Source organism: Oxyura jamaicensis, chromosome 4 (genome assembly GCF_011077185.1).
Source record: "Oxyura jamaicensis isolate SHBP4307 breed ruddy duck chromosome 4, BPBGC_Ojam_1.0, whole genome shotgun sequence".
In the NCBI taxonomy this organism is placed as follows: domain Eukaryota; kingdom Metazoa; phylum Chordata; class Aves; order Anseriformes; family Anatidae; genus Oxyura; species Oxyura jamaicensis.
Window position 1 is genome coordinate 15,336,553 of NC_048896.1, and position 17,954 is coordinate 15,354,506.

The 17,954-nt window shown below is 47.5% G+C and overlaps 2 protein-coding genes and 1 long non-coding RNA gene across 5 annotated transcripts in view; 1 reads left to right on the forward strand and 2 right to left on the reverse strand.

The window, feature by feature from the left end:
• On the reverse strand, nucleotides 1-6,132 carry GLOD5 (glyoxalase domain containing 5). Of its 2 annotated transcripts, XM_035326250.1 has the most exons (6): nucleotides 6,005-6,132; nucleotides 3,440-3,518; nucleotides 2,080-2,230; nucleotides 1,244-1,399; nucleotides 842-1,031; nucleotides 1-212 (listed from the first exon to the last, which is right to left on the reverse strand). In XM_035326250.1, exons 3-5 carry the CDS (start codon nucleotides 2,218-2,220, stop codon nucleotides 879-881), a joined length of 450 nt encoding a protein of 149 aa, XP_035182141.1. In that variant the 5' UTR covers nucleotides 2,221-2,230; nucleotides 3,440-3,518; nucleotides 6,005-6,132; the 3' UTR covers nucleotides 1-212; nucleotides 842-878. The 2 variants fall into 2 exon arrangements, with proteins under 2 accessions (XP_035182141.1, XP_035182142.1); XM_035326251.1 differs by lacking the exon at nucleotides 6,005-6,132 and having other exon boundaries at nucleotides 2,080-2,316; nucleotides 3,440-3,587.
• On the forward strand, nucleotides 5,212-6,383 carry LOC118167040. The gene is made up of 3 exons (XR_004750892.1): nucleotides 5,212-5,299; nucleotides 5,605-6,224; nucleotides 6,265-6,383. It is a non-coding gene; the product is annotated as an uncharacterized LOC118167040 (long non-coding RNA).
• LOC118167037 (exocyst complex component 1-like) overlaps nucleotides 6,239-17,954 on the reverse strand; it is a 24,989-nt gene continuing 13,273 nt past the window's right edge. The window contains exons 9-18 of one of the 2 annotated variants that reach the window (XM_035326249.1): nucleotides 17,310-17,459; nucleotides 16,704-16,797; nucleotides 13,033-13,151; nucleotides 12,717-12,827; nucleotides 12,070-12,140; nucleotides 11,257-11,497; nucleotides 10,234-10,417; nucleotides 8,956-9,155; nucleotides 6,613-6,807; nucleotides 6,239-6,429 (exon numbers count right to left, since the gene is read on the reverse strand). In XM_035326249.1, the coding sequence (XP_035182140.1) occupies nucleotides 6,274-6,429; nucleotides 6,613-6,807; nucleotides 8,956-9,155; nucleotides 10,234-10,417; nucleotides 11,257-11,497; nucleotides 12,070-12,140; nucleotides 12,717-12,827; nucleotides 13,033-13,151; nucleotides 16,704-16,797; nucleotides 17,310-17,459 (1,521 nt within the window). In that variant the 3' untranslated portion in view covers nucleotides 6,239-6,273. Of the gene's footprint in view, nucleotides 6,808-8,955; nucleotides 9,156-10,233; nucleotides 10,418-11,256; nucleotides 11,498-12,069; nucleotides 12,141-12,716; nucleotides 12,828-13,032; nucleotides 13,152-16,703; nucleotides 16,798-17,309; nucleotides 17,460-17,954 lie in introns of both variants that reach the window. The other variant, XM_035326248.1, reaches the window with a different exon arrangement.

The following is a 17,954-nucleotide window of genomic DNA, read 5'->3' on the forward strand; positions in this document are numbered from 1 at the left end:
AGCACTGCATTTATTAGGAATTTGCTTTTTTTCCACCATGGAGGAGATGGATTTTCCAGGAAATAACATTAAAAAAAAAATCAATTCACTGATTATTTCGTTTTAGAGGTGATTTTGACTGTAGAGGTCAGAAGAGTTCTCTCTGCATTCCAGCACTGTTTCCTTGATGATAACATTGCTACCGCAGTGTGGCCAGCTGGGGAACTGCTCTCCTGGAAAAACCCCAAGTAACCCCTCTTTGTTCCTTCATGCTTTTTAAATAATTGAAGTATTAAAGAAAGAAGGAAACTCAGATGACAGTCCAAGACAACCATGCTGAGCTGCAAGGAGAGCCAATGTAGAAGTTGTGTGCCTGATGTCACTGTCTTCTTTGCACCTCATTTCCCCTTCACCCCTGCAGAAATCTAGGTGAGCTCCCTGACTTTAGAAATACTCCCCTCCTTACAGCCACCTCCTTGCTGCTCCTCATTGCTGCTTTCTCCCATCCCCGGTGACAGAAACCCTATAAATATTCGAGTATTTATGCAGAGCTGAGTATGAGACACAGAGCCACAGCTTTGTGTGTCAGACGCTGAGCCCAGTTCTCAGTTCCCAGAGAGGAGATGGGTTTCAGCAGGATGGATCTCCCAAGAAGGTCATGAAGTCTCCATTGACATTGATTTATAAAAGTAGGATTCACATCCAGGGGTGAGTGCAGAGCAAGCTGGAGCAGATCCTGCCTTTGGAAAGCCCTCAAGGTTCATGCAGCTTTACAGCTGGGAGCTGAGACTTGTCGTAGATTTACAAGATGAAGGCTTGCATCTGTATACTGACCATCAAAATCCTGGCCTCTGCATCATACCTCCTGCTGGGACTCAGGCAGAGAGTATGGGTTATGGTTAGGGCTCCCCTCCGCTGACTGCACTCATGTCTGTGCTGTACCTAGAAACCTCAATCAGGTTCTCATCGGGGTCTCGGAAGTAGATGGATGTTATTGGACCCACAGCACCAGTCCTGGCCACAGGACCTTCTTCAATGATCACCCCACAGGCCTGGGAGGAAACATAAGAGCAGGAGTTTAATGCTCAAGGGATTTTTATCAGGTCATTGTGCACTCTTCCCTCCAGCCTTAAAAGCATGAGGCATTGTATGAGAAAATTCTGACATTCCCCAAAGCACAGACCTTTAAAGTGTCACCTGTGAGGCCCTGGCCTCATGCCTCCCAGGGTTACACTGCCCTGTGCACACTCTACACCTTGCTCACCTTCAGATGAGTCAGAAGCTGCTCCAGGGGTGCCTGTGTGATAAGGCAGATATCTGCAGAGCCGGGGACCGGATGGCGAGCCTTGGGTTCAAATTCCTTCCCAGCCTCATGCAGGTTAAATTTCTGGTTGCCAAAACGTAAAGCTTTGCGATTTCCCTGTCCCCACCAAAATAAAATAAAATAAAATAAAATAAAATAAAAAATCAATATCAAAGAGACTTCCTGGGCTGGAAGCTTTCAGCATCCATTCAGCTGTGTAGTCCTAAAAGTCCTGGGGACATGGCTGTAGTCCTGCTAACTCTGGGCTCTTGCTAGGGTAACCCAAGGCAAGAGTTGGCTGCTGCAAGATTCCCACCACATCCCTGGAGATGCAGTGACCCAAGAAAGTCCCACGGCCACTTGCAGTTGCTTCTAAGCCATAAAGATGTGAATTTTCAGTTCTGGGCACCCTCCATCCTGCCTGTGGGACAGCCATACAAATAGCGCACACAAGCTGGGAACTTCAGAGGGAACAAAGATGAGACAGTAGGAAGACGGTGAGGAAGGAGGTTCTGACACCTCGTTTCTTCGCAGGGCCCCAATATTTCTTCAGACTTATATGGCAACTGAGACCTGATACCCACACAAATGTAGGGCAGTGACCTGCCATCTGTGCCCATCTGAAGAACAGATTGATGCTCACTGTAGCCCTGGGATGTGAGTGCAACTGCTTGACTTCGTTAATTCTACCATCCCCAGACCAAGGAGAAATCCCAGAGATACTGTCAAATCCACAGGAACCAGCCACTGGCTCAGGACTACTACTTCAGGTCTCCTAGGCCTTTCCCCCATGTTACCTTGAAAGTCACCACTTCCATGCCCAGGACTTTGGAGTAGAAGGCGACAGTGTCCTCAATGCTCTTAACAGTCAACACGAGGTGGTCCAGGCGCTGGATGAAACATGGGGGTGGACTCATATGTTCCTCCTTCCAGGACATCGTCTCAGGGCTGGGAACAGAGTGCAAAACCACACAAGAGGAAGGTGAGGAGCATCCAGCTGCTCAGGGAAACGATCCAGGAAGCTGTTAACTGAACTGTCAATGGAGATCAAATGGGTTTTCTTTTGGCCTGCAGGTGGCACAAGTACAGAAGCAATAAATTCATATATTCATAGAATAGCCTGTGTTGGAAGGGACCCACAAGGATCTCCAAGTCTAACTCCTGGCTCCATACAGGGCCACCCAAAAATCAGACCCTGTGTTTGAGAGTGTTGACCAAACACTTCTTGAGCTCCAGGGAGCAGAAGTTTTCATTTCAGTTCAGTTTTGGTTGATTTTACTTTCAGAAAGCCATGCCATGGAAACCAGGAGAGTTGTGATAACAGCAAATGGAGTAAGTTTCCTTCAGATCTCTAACAACCCTCTGCTTGCCTACATTTACTTCTCTCTCCAAATCCTGACACAAGTGACAATTCTTCCTTCTGAGACACTCACCAGGTTCTCCACTGACACCACTGCATAAAGGAAGTCCAATACTCCTGCTGCCTCTCAGGGAAAGAAATGGGTGGGCAATAAACCCTCTCAACACTAAGTCAGCACCAAGTGATGCAAATTGGGAAAACAGCCCACAATTCCAACCCCTTTTTGCTTTGGTCTTTGCCTTCCAACTCCTGGATGTTAGCAGCAAGCAGAGTGTGAGGCTGATGCCAAAGGTTCATGGAGATGCAGCACGGGGGGGAGGGGAGGGGTGGCAGTCTGGATTTACAGTGGGTCTTGGCATTTTCTTGTATTGGGTTCATATCATCTGCCATTGCCCTTCTGCAGCAGAGTGCATAGGAAACGGCTGGCAAGGAGAGATTTCAAAGCCCCACTGACACAAGAGCAAGGTCAGCATAGAACCAGGCACAGCTTCACTGGGACATCTGGTCCTCACAGTCAGAGGAGCTCACTTGGAGCAGGACCCCATTGACCTGCACCACTCCTCCTTGTCACAGCCAGCATTTGGTGTTTGACAACCTCACCTCCGACCGGTCCGGGCTCAGAACCTCCACGAAGCCCTTCCCACCCAGGAAGTTCTCCTGGGTGCTCCCTAGCTGCAGGGCCCAGCCTGCAGCAAACCTCCCCAAGGCAACCTTCCCCTCCTGCGTGACCAGTAAGCCTGTTGGCCTCTCTGCAAATCCCACAAGGAAACCAGATTGCAAAAAAATAGGCTGAGTACCTGCAGGAGAAGCAGAAGAGCTAGTGCTGGAGAGCGCGTGCCCGGCTTTACAACCTTCTTCGTGCTGCCCGGAGCTGAGCTGTGTGAGGAGTAACGTCACAGGAGAAAGGGGAAAACAATAAAATAAGTGTTGATTAGAAACAGGAGCTCTAAGCACTGCTCCCCACAGAGGTGTACTTTGACCTTAATGACCTGAAAGTCCAACCACACAGAGCTGCTTGAAAAAAACCAGGCTATTTTAGTGACTTACCTTTCTCTTTGCAAGGGAAAACTGAGATAAAGTGCTAAATTAAAGCACACTGTTGAGCTTGCTGCTCAGACTGGTGTGGCATACTGTTAAGAAGATGGTAAGGATGTCCCTAGAGAAGAGCTGTGGCAAGCAGCTGCAGCAGACCCCTTCCCCTGCAGCAGACAATGTTCCTCTTTGCCTCCAGAATTATTTTCTACCATGCAACATGCTGAGATCTTATTGCCCAGCGAGACACTCGCTGTCCTAACAGCTAATGTATAGCAAGAAGCAATAGCAAAGGAACCTCAGGGTGATGTGCACAGCTTTGGACACCTTTTTGGACATACCTTCTTGTAAACAGGCTCCTCCAAGGAGGCTCTCCATGGCCTGAGGCTGAGTTAGTGATCTACAGAAAACAAAGCTGCCAAAAATAGAATGGAGTTTTGAAAGGTCTGAAGCTCTCTGGGCAGCTGGCTCCAAGGGAGCAAATTGTTCAGGCTGGGGAAAAGCTGCCAGGGAAGTGGTTCAAGGCACAGGACATGCTGTGTTAAAATCATTCTGCGCAGACCTTCTGCACACAAACTGCCCATGCTTCACTATGCGCAGTGGGGAAAAAAAAAAAAAAAAAAAAAGCAAAAAAAAAAGCTTAACTTCCAATATGTGGAAATTTGGAAATAGCTGAAAATGTAGTCTGATGTATTGCATTCTGCCCCCCAAGTTGAGAGAAAGGACATCTGGGGGGATGCTGGGAGGGAGCAAAATGCCTGTTTTGTGTCCTTTATGTGCAGCACAGATTGATTGGGCTAGATGACCTTTAAAGGCACCTTCCAACCCAAAACATTCTGTAATTCTATAATTCCATGATTTTTCTCCCCCAGTTGTCTAAGTTAGCTCACAGAATTTCCCCCAAAGTTACTTTGTGTGTTATTTTCTGTCTCTGAACACCTGTTGTCAACTAGCAAGGAGCTGGATAAATAAACTAATCCTGGGACATGCAACAGAACCCTTGAGCCTTCCTGGTTTTTAAGGTCACGGTGGGTTTTCCAATGCTGGAGAATGCAGAGCTGAGGTAGAAATAGTGTATACAAAGGAGGTATCAGCAGGCTGATATGTGTGTGCTGCACAGACACAGCTTGGTAAAAGTCTGTTGCTTTTATTTATTTATTTAGCTTCCCAAACCTCACTTTCATCTGAAAAAATATAATTTATTTTTGATTTATTAATAATTTATTTTATTATTAATTTAAAATATAAATCCTATAATTTTTTCTTTATTAAAACTCTCAAAGCTCTTCTCACAGGTGCCAGTAACGCCTACATTGAGGCCAAACAGGTCTTTGAGGGCACGAACAGCTCTTATCAGCTCCAAGCTGTCTCACCTGGGGCTTCCACCCCACACCCATGGGCCCAGGAGCCAATTTAAGTTCAGATCAGGGCTATCAGCCTCTCTTTGAGTAATGGTGTGGGGCTGCTCGTCTCCACCTCAGCCCCAAATGTGCTTCTGTCTGGCCATGGGCCCTACTGGCCTGGACTCCAGCTCACTAGACCGCTGGCCTGGATCGTGACCTTGTCTCACTGTTATGGACCTGCATGGTGATGGTGTGCTTACTGACCCATTAGACCCATATCAGGTAGTGTGATCTGGGGTCAACAAGTCCCAGAAATGGCAGTATGGACAGGGCTAACCTCCTAGGTGGGGGGGAAAAGTGGGGAGGATTTGGCCTCTCTTAGGCACTCTGTGGAAAAAAGTGACTGTCCTTGGGGCTGGAAAATGGCTCGTATCTGTTCTGAGATCTTAGTGAATTCCTGGATATCAAGCCATACAAGTAGTGTGATCAGTGCTTTTATTTGCTTTGTGTTGAACCAAGAAGCTCAGAGTCTTCAGCTGTTTTTTTTATTTGCTTGTTTTTTTTAAAGACAAGGCTATCCTGGATAGGATGTCAGCATCCAAGTCACCAACACAGGACGTAAGAATTAAGACTATATTTTTTAAAACAACAATATAGTAACAAGCTGTGACATCCTTATGGGATGCTTTGTAAGAAAATAGGGTGAGAAAAAAGACATTCCTTGAAAAGCAGATTCTCTGAGATGCTAAAACAGTAGCGTTTACTTCACTCCAATTGGTAGAGTAATTGTGCATGCTTTGATATAATGACACTGTGCGTATCTGGGTGGCTTGATGCGTTGTGACCCTCTTGCTTCAGCACAGGCTCACTGTAACATCTGTGAGTAGATAAAAAGGAGAGAGTCCTGGAGAGCAGATGTCTTTCATGATCCAGTTGTGTGGCACAGTAGGCGGTGGTCTGCTGAAGATGCCCAGCGTGGGCACTCACCTTGGCAGAAACTTGAGGTCTGGGAGTTTTTTTCATTGGCTGCACAAAGATTTCTTGGTGGGAGGAAGCTGTGCTTTGGCTCTGGAAGCTCCACTTCCCCAGAGGAGATCTAGTCTAATATTGACAAGTAGCTGCACCTTGGTGTTAGGTTCTGAGCAGGGCAATGTATATCAAATTTCAGCCTGGGAAGCTTTACATTTCAGTTTAGCTTCCTGAAGGTGTAGCTGCAGAGGATCCCTGAGCTGGTCTCAATCAACCAGCATCTGCCTCTACACGCTGGCCAGAGTGATGGAGTTGAAATAGCTCAGCAAGTCCTCCATGGTGAAGTCCATGGTGATCCCTGACCCTGCATAACAACGTTGGATCAGATCCTGCAGCTCTCGGTACTGACGTATGAGCTCCTGCTCCATGGCGTGCCACACCACCTAGGGAAAAACAGAGCATCAGCCTTTTGGGGCTGACTGCAAGAAGATAAACCATGCACACTCTGCCACGCTATGACAGAACAAGCCAGAAGGAAGGAACTTCAAGAGAAGACCCACTGTTTTGCAGCTCTGAATCCCCCCCCCCAGAATCATGACACCACACCCAGATAACACCACAATTACCGGCAGGAGATTTTCCTCTGGGGACAGATACTTGTGGATTTTCCTGTAGAGAGTCTCGAGGGCTTTCTTTACTTCCTTGCCAGGGTACCTCTCGATGACTTTCCTCAGCTCTTGCTTGCTGTAGGCCAGCTGGAAGCTGACCTCCTCTTCTTTCACCCCCTGAGCGATGCGGGCTTTCACCCCTTCAAAGAAGTGCTGGAAAAGCAAGGAGACATCCACTGATGAGCTGCATGAAGGTGGACACCTGTGTCAGGGGTGAAACCTGGCTGCTGACCGCAGTCTCCTTCCCAGGACCAAGTGGAAAAGGAGCATCAGACTGCTTGTCCTCCAGGAAAGCAGGGCTGCTCTTCAGGCCTGGCTGTGCTTTAGGGCATTTCATCAATTCTGCCTTCCCTTCCTGCTCAGCATGTGGGATCTCTAGGGGTGGCATTACCATGGAGCTATGGGACTGCTGAAAAATTACTTGTGTTCCTTGGGGCTTCATGCTAGAGAGGGTTTGGACTCAAATGGGGTGGGAATCCCAAAATCTGCAAAACTGTGAACTTCAGTTTTCTCAGTACTTTGAGGATATCGTGCATATATGCAGGAAAGGCTGCCCCCTAAGGAGGTGTTTCAGAAGGAGTGCATATCCAGCCACAGGCATGGCTGTCACTTCTAGGAGCCCAGGGCTAAGCCAGCCCAAAGGGATACAGACCTCAGATAGTTTTCAGAAAATTACTGGGAGCAGGGTAGCTCTGTGAAAGGCTCAATGCTGATAGTTTCTATTTTTTTTTTTTCTGCATGTGCTTTTCTAGACATGGAATCTGTTGGGACCTCAGGCAGTCAGTTCAGCCTCCTGCTGAAAGCAGGATAAGCAGTGCATTCAGACCAGGGTATCTGAGGCATTTCTGAACGTGGGCCTTGAAAATCTTCAAGGACAGACTATTAATGCTTTATCCTCATCATGCTTTGTTCCTCTCTAGCTTTTTTCCACTGGTCTGTAACTGTTCTCTCATCATTCTGCTGTGCACCTTGGTGATGGATCTGGTTGTGTCTTTTCCATTTCCTCCTAGGACAGGTTGCTGTAGGGTACCCTAAACCTGTTACTTCTCCAGGCTCAGCAAGACCAGCTCACAGGACATGTTACTGTTTCCTGACCACGTTAGTGCCCCCCTTGTGAGCTTGTTGACAAACTGGAGCCCCAAAGCTGGACACAAGATGTCAGTTCTGGTCTAATAAGGGAAAAAAAAAAAAAGGAACTAATATCTTCCTTCGATTTGCTGCCATGTAGCCCAATAAGCTGTAGGCTGTCTTGAGTATTTCTGCTGCAGTTTGTATTGGAGAAATATCCTAAATCCTGAGGATTTTCAGGGAGAAAGAGGTTCCTAAAGTTATGGGCTCCTTTCAAAAACAGGTGTGGGCTCATAGGTTACTTGATGCCCTTGCAACTACTCTTTATGTTGAACTGAGCTCAAACGTGAAGAGCTACATAGGCTGTAAGAGATGGCTGTCAGGTGTCTGAGCAGAACACAAGTACCTTCATATGTTATTTGGAGCAATGAAATTATGCTTTCCCTCACAGAGGAAGGATCTGAAGCCATTGGCATATCACTGCTGAAAGCAGCATGAGATGCTGAGCTGATCTTCCAGTCAAACCTACAAGATGTTTGACAACGAAGGCTGCAAACAAATTGAAAGGAACAGGTCTTATAAATAATTCAGGCTGAACTCGGTCTGAGATATTTTTAGGCCAGTGAGTGGGTCGAGAAGGAGCAGAGCAAGGGAGGGGTCTTGAGAGCAGCCGTCATCTCAGAGGAAGGGGGATGCCTGTTTGAGTTAGCGAAGCCAGATGCTTTTAGCTCAGTTAGCAAAGCAGTCACTTGGGAAATGTGAAGCTCTGCTAGGCTTATGAGTCCAGGCAGCTGTGCAAAAAGAAATGTGAATCTGCCAGGCGCAGGCATGCAACCTGGAGCAGGAGAAGGGGGCTGAGCAGCTCCTTGCACCGAGACCATGAGTTGCAGAGGTGCTTTTGAGCTGGTCCCCTGGTCACCCAAGGGGAGCTGGCACTGTGCTGTGCCGTAAAAACCAGCAGTAAGTGGTCAGAGGTGTGGGAACTTCAGCTCATGACCCCTGGTCCTGTTCATCATAGTCACAGAAGATGGGTTTACTCCCTCAATCTTACAACAAGCTTTCACAGATTTGAAAACTATTTTTTACCCCTTAGTAATCTGTTGCAAGCAACCTCTGTTCCATCCTAGGTCATGGTTTCTAAATTTTATTTCCCTCCTCTGGACCCTGTCCTGTGGATTCTCAACTTTATGAATTGCCGTGACCCTTTGATGGGTCAGTTTATTCTGTACTCACATTGAGCTTCTCCAGTGGCTGGCCCAGGTAGGTGATGACATATTTCTCCATGTGCTCGCTGTACCTTTGCTTGGCTTCCCTCTTTTTGTCCTCCAGGCATTGGATCTTTTTTTGGCACAGAAAGCAATGGATGTGGTGGAAATTCTCCATCATGACCATGTCTGTGTTCACCTTCAGGTTTGCCGAGGACAGGCTATTGACTTAAAAGACAGGAACAAATCAGGTATGGGGAGACAATGCTGCAGGCTGGGCTAGGACGGATGGGAGATGCAGAGACTGTCATGCATGGGCCACCAGTGGAGCCCTTAATCAAGGGCTGAGGTGAGCCTCATCACAGGTTGTTCAGCTCTCCAACTGCCTTGCCTTCCAGGGCAGGGTACTGGCTTTGGAGATGTGATATTTGATAACAATTTACCCAAAAGGGAGCAGAGATATTCAATTCCAGCCCTGTCCAAACCTTTCTCATCAGGTCTCACCATGCTGCCAGCCACTCGCCAGCTGGTCTGGAGAGAGCAGGAGCTCAAGTAGCTCACTGTGTATGCAGAGCAGAGATGGTCCTTCTCACTCCTCATGGTAAACAGGTCATTAGGCCATCTTATTTGAACTGACTCTGAAATACTGGAGGGAGTAACTATCTACAATGCAAATACTGGCCCTCGTTCATTAGCTTCATTCCCTATCTCACCCACTTTGCTGTACAGATTGCTTGCAGCATGGTAGGGCTTGTTTATGCTCCAACCCCAAGCTCATCTGCAGATAGGATCTGCCCATCTGCACCACCTCAGGGTCTTGGAGGCTTGGACTTATTAATTCTGCAGTGCCTCAGGTCTTCTCCAGACTGGGAAGGGAGGTCCCTGCGCTCACAGCCAGGGACCTACTGAGAGCTGCCTGCCTGGCTCTCCCAGCCCCTCTTCCTCTGTCTTAGTGCTTTGGGGCAAGTTTCTCTTTGGCTACTGCTGCTCCTGAGACCTGTCCTTGTGAGGAGTCTGATCTGTAGCGAGGAGCATGTCCTCTGTAGTGGGAGAGGAGAGACTGGTGTTAGATTCAGAGCTAAGCTTGTGTCCCAACCTCTTCAAGCATCCCGGACACCATGCACCCAGTACTCTGTGCAGTCTGAATTTGTCAGAGGCTCCAGGTCTTTGCTTGGGGAAGGCAGCTTCAGCCCAAGCAGTGTTCAGGAGGCAGGTAGCCCACGTGTACCCTGCTCTGGTGGCTCAGCTGGTTGCTGATGACTCCTGAGGCTGCAGCCTCATGGTTGCCACCAATCTTTGTACTCACTGCTGCTGAAGACGCTGCTGGCCAGCCTGAGGTGTGCCTTGTCCAGCTCCCCTCTGCGCTGAGCCGTCCTGAACACCTCCTCTGAGAAATTCACAAACTCCTCGAAGCGGCTCACAGAGGGCAGGATCCCGCCTCTCATCTTGCTGGGTGCCTTCGCCTCCTTGATTTCTTTGCACAAGGTCCCCTGGCAGTGTTACAAAAAAAATATGCTCAGGTCCGTCATGGCCCCAGCCTCATCTTCCAGCAGGCAAAGCCACCAGGCCAGAAAACAAGCAATTGTGTACTGCTTTCTGCATTTACAAGGCTGGACTTACAGCAACAGCCTCCCTTCATGAGTCTATGGGAAGAGGTGAGCTTCCTTGCCTGGGGCTGTGTCTGAAACCATGCTAGCTGCTCTCCTGGAGCTGGTACGCTCGGTCTCTCAGGCTGTGTGGTTCTTTGCTCAGACATGGTTCTGTCTCCTCACACATAAACCCAAAGCCCCAAGGGCAGAGGCTCTCCCCTCTGACAATTCTGGTGCTTCTCAAGCCAGTTTGGGAGCAGGCTGTCTGCTCCAGGTCTTGGCAGAGATGCCCTTGATGCCAACATGTGATTTCCTTTGACCTCAGCAGTCTTGGGGCCAGGTTTTTCAATTCTGTTGGGATCTTGATCACCCCATGCTCTCCTCCCTACCAATTGGTCCTTGAGCAAGTCCTGCTGTGCCAGCAGGAGTGCAGAAGACCTTGGCTCCAACAACTTGATATGCAGCCATCACTTCAACAGCCTCCCAGAGCAGTATGTGGGGAAAAACCCTTCAATGTCCTCATCCTGATAAGAGCAGGCACACGTGGCAGTTTATTTTATTGTGCTCCATCTCTCAGACATAATTGACAAGGGGCTAAGTCTTCCTCAAACCAGAGTCAGATCCATGTCTGATATACACCAGCACTGCCTTCAGTAAAGCCCATGTTAGAAGTTTAGAAGACCCTGGAGGAGGTCAAACATCACCCCTATCTGTTTGGCCTTACTCTTACCGCCACTCACAATGCACTTGTTGAAGCTGCTCTTGGCCAGGAGCAGCATGTTGCCCAGGACAGTGTTGAGGAAGGACGAGGGGGGAGCTGAGGAAGAGCCCCACATCTCAAAGACGGAGTCACTCAAGGTAACCAGGACCTGCAAGCAGCTGAAGGGGTGGGTCTTATTGCAGACATCTAGAAAGCCTCTCAGCTCGGGCTCTAGTGAACTGAAAATCTCGCCCAGCAGCCGGGTTGTAGGTTCTTCTAGTCTTAAAATAAATAATAAAAAAAGGAGTAATTAAATGGGGAGGAGCACTAATGCTGTGGCCACCTAGAGAGGTATGTGCAAAGCTACAGAAGAGAGAAAGAAAGCCTTCTGTATCACAGTAGAGCTTATTTATTGCTTGGGTACTCCTTCAACTCTTCCACATCTCTGTCTGTGGGAGGACGCTGATGTCCTGTTTTCCCATCCAAATGAAAAGTTTCAGTGTTTTTATGCTGGCATTTTTTCTATTTATTCTTTTTCCATAATATGCTTTCAGTTTACAATCTTTCTATTAAGGAACTAAAGCTGATCGAAACATGAAGCCTTGAAACCCCACTTTCTGGAACCCCTCTGAATTAGAGCCACTGCACTGGGGAGAAGCACTCTGCCTCTCTGCAAGCCCAGCTATGATGCCTTTGGGTTCTGCTGCTGTCCAGGGTGCAAACCTGAGACCAATGTTGAAATCAGGATGGTCAGCAATGGCAAAATAGTAATCTCTCCATCAGTTCTGGCAGTCCCTGTAGGATGCTCCAGGCCATGCCCACATCAAAGCAATGAATTACATGATCTACGTACTGGCTCCGAGGCTTGGTGCAAGGAGGATCCTCTGCAGATGCCATGTTTTCTCCTCCCTTAGAGGCAGGCACCTGAAATGGAGAATGAGGTGGAAAGTATAATTTGTATGTCCTCTCTCAGAGGAAAGCTTGACATCATAGAGTCACAGAACAGCTCAGTTTGGAAAGGAACTTAAAGATCATCTAGTTCCAACCCCCTGCCATAAGCAGGGATGTCACCCACTAGATCAGGTTGCCCAGAGCCTCATCCAGCCTGATTGTGAACACCTCCAGGGATGAGGCGTCCACAACCTCTCTGGATCACCTGTCCCAGTGCCTCACCACCCTCTGAGTGAAGAACTTCCTCTGAAAATCTGGGTTTCATTTCAGCAGAAGTCATGCGGCATCGTACTGCAGTCCCACATTCAAAGCTTAGAGACACCAAGATCTTGCTGAAACCATCATTTAAGTTCACTTCTCTTTTGTCCTCAGGAAGTCCCAACACCACCAGCAGTCCTGACACCGCTGACTATTGCCAGAGGACCGGAGCCCAGGAGAGCTCAGGTATGCAATAAAGGTGAGCAGCCACCCCTCTGTGCCTGCTGAGGCTTGTATCAAGCTAGAGCAATGGGCCAGTGGCACTGGAGAGGACCTGGTCCCCACTCTTACCTCCAGCACCTTCAGCTGGGTGGTGTTCTGGCTCAGGTGGAAGAACTTCTCAATGAACTGCTGCTCCACGGTGCAGAGGGGCTGCAGCTCTCGCAGCACCTGCTCCAACATCTGCTCAGAAACCAGCACACAAGTTAAAACTCCCTTCCAGCACACACTGAGGGCATCGGGATGGGTGTCCATGTCCACCTGAAGTGGCATCTAAGCCACCACGAGGAGAGTGTCAGCAGTACAAAACAGGCCCTGGGATGGGCTGCAGCACTGGGTACAGCCCCTGTGGGACATGTGAACCATTCAGAAAACTTCATCTCCTGACCTTGATGACGTTTCCTCTGTCCGGTGTGTCCTCCTGTCCTTCTCTGCTCCCTGGGAGGCTCCAGCGAAAGTGCTGTCTGTTCCCCATCACCATCGGCTTCTCCAAGCCCTCCTGAAGACCTGCAACAGGCACAGTGTGGTGGCTGGACATCTGTCCCTCCTGGCCTCTCCAGCTCCTCTGATCACTTTAATGGATTGAAATGTCTTTCTTTATTCCTGATCTTTAGTGTGTTTTGGCCTTTCCCTATCAGATTTTCATCAGGTTCAGATATGCAGGGGATACAATTTTGTTCTTTTTTTTTTTTTTAATCTACCTTCTCATCTGTTTTCCTGTCGTTACTTTCTTCTTGTTTCGCTGTGATACTTTCCCTTTTGCTCTTTAGCTCTTAGTACTATATATTGAGGACTGGGGAGTGAAAAATCCTGGGTGATAAGAGCATAAATCAGCAGAAATGCCTGCAGGAGTTTCAGGAGAAATGTTTGTTGCTTAGTTTTTATGCTAAATTGCCATTCAGACAAATCCCTGAAGGGGACAGTTGGCTTTTTCAGCAACTTGCTTTCTTCAATTATGTGTTCATCTGGAAATTCATATACTTTTCAAACACTACCAGTTTTTACCACAACATTTCCTTTCCTGCCTGGTTTAAGTTGAAAAGTTGAAAAAAGTATTTGAAATGTGAATCAAAAACAATTATATTCAGGGAAAGAAATCAGTGGGGAAACATCCCTATTATTTTCTAATTAATTCTAAAAGTTGGTATCATTCCACTAACCCCAGAGATCCTGCGTGACTCAGGCCAGCTCTTGATTTCCTGTGGTATCCAAAATATCCTTATTTGAGCCAATACCTGCAGGGCTTTTACCTTTGGAAAGGATTTGTCAGATGTGCTATGCAGCGAGAAGGGATGAGAGATGACAGACAGCCCTTCTCATCCCCCCAGCCTTGCAAAAACCATGGAGAAAATTAACGAGCTGCTTCCTAATATTTTTTTCCCACCCTTATGCAATGGGCAATGATCACTTTGCTTGCTGAGAAGTGGCAAAACTAGGAAAAAATTTCTCCCCACAGCAACCAGGAAAGAATTGTACGGGTCTAAGTTTTTGTGTGGAAAATGAAAAAATGAGGAGACATTAATTAGTGACTTGTTTGTAAAGAGCTTGGGGTTTGCCTTGTAAACTGCTCTATAACACTTGAAACAGGGCAGCAGATCATCAGATTGTGTCTTTAGAAGGGATCAACATAAACAATCCTTTATGAGGCGGGGAAACAACCCTAAAAATTCACTGCTGGGGTCGTGAGTAGAAAAAGGCAGTGGGAGCTAGGGAAAGCCTTGGGGGGAAAGCCAGGAGACACAGGAGTTTCTCCTGGGATTTTAGTTACTACTTTTTCATGGGGCATGCATGAGTGCTAATGATGGACCAAGTGCTGAAAGGAGACGACTGGCTTCATGTTTACGGAGAGGGATTAGGCAGGCTGGCTGCGACGCGTGTCCTGTGCTATCTTTATTTAATAAGACTGGCTTCATAAAGGTCTGCTTTAACAGCCCAGCCATGTCTGCACCTGCTCAATGCCTGGGACACAAAAGGGTGATGGTGTTTTTCCTGTTGCCTGGCAGAACTGAAGTCCTTTGCTCAGAGTCCGTCAATCACTCTGCAGATAGGAACCAGGGCCTCTATCCCACACAATCTTTGTTATTTCCTTCTATTTAAGTAAAAGCAATCATCATTCTTCAGGAAATGGGGCTTGGCTACGTTATCTTATAAACCATGGAGCAGTTTGCCTTCCCACTGCCAATTCCCTGGGTTTGCTTGCTGCCAGTATGTTCCATATTCTTTTATCAGGAATTCCTATTTTTATGCAAAAAAAAAAAAGAGCACATTTCCCTATGAGAAGCTCTGTCCATGCATCAAGGAGCCATGGGGGTGATGGGAAGGTTATCTTTCTTTTTTAACTGTTTGTATTACCCTATCTGCCAGACTTCCAGGAGGGACATTCAGGATGACAGATAAGGTTGCAATAGACCCATGGTAGAAGTGTCTTCCTTTACAGCTCTTATGAAATGCCCTCCTCTTCCAGAAATTCTGTATCTCTGTATTATCCTGGGATTATTTTTATAGCCTCATTTTATTCTCCTGTTATCTTCTGGCTATAGGCTTTCCTGCTTCCTCCAGCATCAGTGGCAGCTTGCAGCAACAAGTACAGCAGGTTAACAGCACTGTGCACAAATGATTTCCTACTACCAGTTTTTCAGCCTGTCCCTTTGATTTTATTGCTTGTTATCTTTTGGTTTTTAAATTACAAGGGTAGTAATAATGTCATATTGACTTTCCCTGCACAGCTTATGCTTTAATGCTTTTTATGTTATTCTTTTTCTTCTGGAGAGTTCTTGATTATTTTTGATTTTTTTTTTTTTTTTTTTTTTCAGTCTGGTGATAATTCTCTCTCTCTTGGCTCCATAGGTTGGCAAATCATTCTGGCATGGAAAAATCGGTTTGTGGTGACTATAAAAAGTTTTCCTGGAGGTGTTTTCCCCCATTACTTACAAAATTTCAAAAAGGGAAAACTTTAATTAAGGGTCAGTACCTTAGCTTGTGGGAAAATCCTACTCCCTACCGCTGCCTGGCATTTGGGCGTCGCAGCCCGGACTGGGGGGGGGCAGAAGGGGGTGAGCAGAGCCAGCAGCCAGGGCCAGCACTGCCCCGGGGGAGCTGCTGCCCCTGCTGTGATGCAGAGGGAAGCGATGCTGAGCGCTCCAAGCCCCAGGGATGCAGCGAGTGTCGGCTGGGCAGGAGGCAGAGCCCTTGGCTGGGCTCCTTCAGCCACCACTAGGCACCAGCCCTCTTTCCTTTGACCTCCAGCTCCAGCCAGCATGCGTGGTGTCCCCTGGGATCCGCAGACAAGTGATGAAGTAGGTGCAGAGCTGAAAGCAGCCAGGCTAGCGCTCTGATGGACTAAACACACCACGCGAAGTGGTTTCTGACATTCAAGCTGGGCCAAGCTGGCATGGAACTTTCCATTACAGTGCTTTGTTTTTCTGAAGGAAAATGTGATTTCTGTGCAATCAAAAACTTCCAGAGGAGACGGATCAGTTTCTCTTTTTATCTTCAGAAACACCTGACTGGAATATTTTGAGTCAGATGCAGCCATTCCTGTTGAAATGATCACCTTGGGACAACACAGCCCCACAGCCAGCTCACTGTGAAATCATTCTGTTCTCACAAATACTGCTATGAATACACCCGTGTCTTCAGGGACGGGCTTGGTGCCATCTCTTTACAGGGAGAAGTGCCTGACCAGCTCTGCTTGTATGAAATATGGACCAGGCATTAGCCAGGCACTCCTATGTTCCCCTCGCTTATGACTCCTCAGGACGTGATCCCGGCCACCCATGCATCATTTGGGAGTCCTGAAACGGCAAGATGCGTGGAAGCTACAGCCCTGAGAAACAGCTAAACAATGCTGAATAATACATGGGGCCGTGGCTCACACAGAAACCACCTGGTGCACACCAGAGCCAGCTTTGTCGCCTGCTGCCAGATGCAGACCCGGCCACAGGGCAGGAGGGAAGCTTATGGCACAGTAACACCCTGATAGGGGATGATTGCTGTGTTCCCTACTTGCAAATAAATCACTGCTCAGCAGCACGAAGGTCACATCTGAAAGTCACTTACTTCCTTTTCTTCTTCCCAACAAGAGGATTTTGGCTTGTTCAAAAAAGGCTTTGATTTCCCTGTCGTAGAGTCTGCTGAGGTTCTGGGCATAGACCTGGAATGACAGGACAGGCACAGGAATTTCCTCTGTATCTCACCTCCCCGTGACCAGCTCCCATCTCAGAGCTTTTTCCTCAGCTGCCCAGTTAAAGCAAAAGTCATCAGATGGACCTAAAGTTCATGGGGTGTAAGATCTTTGGAAAGGCAAAAGATGGTAAGAAAAATGTAAACCAAGCCTTAGTGATATCACAGAATCACAGAATTTCTAGGTTGGAAGAGACCTCAAGATTATCGAGTCCAACCTCTATATATATACAAGGAACCATCTCATTCACTTAACAAAGTCCGTATTAGCAGAAGATACCAAGGATTTTAAAGGCTTCCCAGAACTCTACAAATAAAGGACAGTTGAATCAAATACAACGAAGTGTTGTATGAATGAATGTGGCTCATCTTACTGTGCACATTCACCAGAGGGATGTCCAGCCAAGGAGGGATTTGGAGAACAGAAGCTCTCACTGTGAGTTGACCTGGTGGACGGAAATTTGTTCGGGATTTCAGACGTACCTTGGGGAGATCAGAGAAGAGAACTGGGTTGGCGTTCCTCAGCCAGGCCGTGAGCGGGGTGTAGGGCACCAGTTCCTCATGGTGGAGACCATGGCTTGGTGCAGAGAGCTTGTCGAAGGGCTGCATGAGAGCATCGACCTGAGCATTGCCCTAAAGCAACAGAAAGGGCAGAGAGAGCTGAATAAAACAGCGTCAGGAAGTTCTGGAAAACAGTTGTTTCCTAATCACATGGGACTGTGGGATGCTGTGGCTAAATGCAGTGGATAGGATAAGACACAGGGAGATCCCACAGATCCCTGCCAGAAACACCTCTTCCTAGGTGCAACCCTTGAAAGTGAATGTTAGGCATCTAAGGCTGTAATGCTAAGGATTTTGGAGCAACTCATTTTCATGAAATGAAATCTAGAAGAGTCACATTGTCCTTCCAAACTTCTCCTCACCATGTCCACCGTATTTTTTATATGGCATGACGAACATTTGAAAACGTTAATCAAAGGCTCAAGCGATTGGGTTTACTCCTGGGATTTTGTGTTACAAACAAATGAACAGCCACCACCACTCCTGAATTAAAACAAGACAATATAAAGCAAAAAATCTAAAGCAAGACCACTTCTCTTTGTAACGTGACCCGAAGATTAATGACTC

What these genes read in the sequence shown, in the direction of transcription:
- GLOD5 (XM_035326250.1), bottom strand. Translation starts at nt 2,220, where the DNA reads ATGTCCTGGAAGGAGGAACATATGAGTCCACCCCCATGTTTCATCCAG. An exon ending in TGGAAGTGGTGACTTTCAAG is followed by an intron (nt 1,400 to 2,079) that starts GTAACATGGGGG and finishes TGGTGGGGACAG; the next exon opens with GGAAATCGCAAAGCTTTACG. An exon ending in AGCTTCTGACTCATCTGAAG is followed by an intron (nt 1,032 to 1,243) that starts GTGAGCAAGGTG and finishes GTTTCCTCCCAG; the next exon opens with GCCTGTGGGGTGATCATTGA.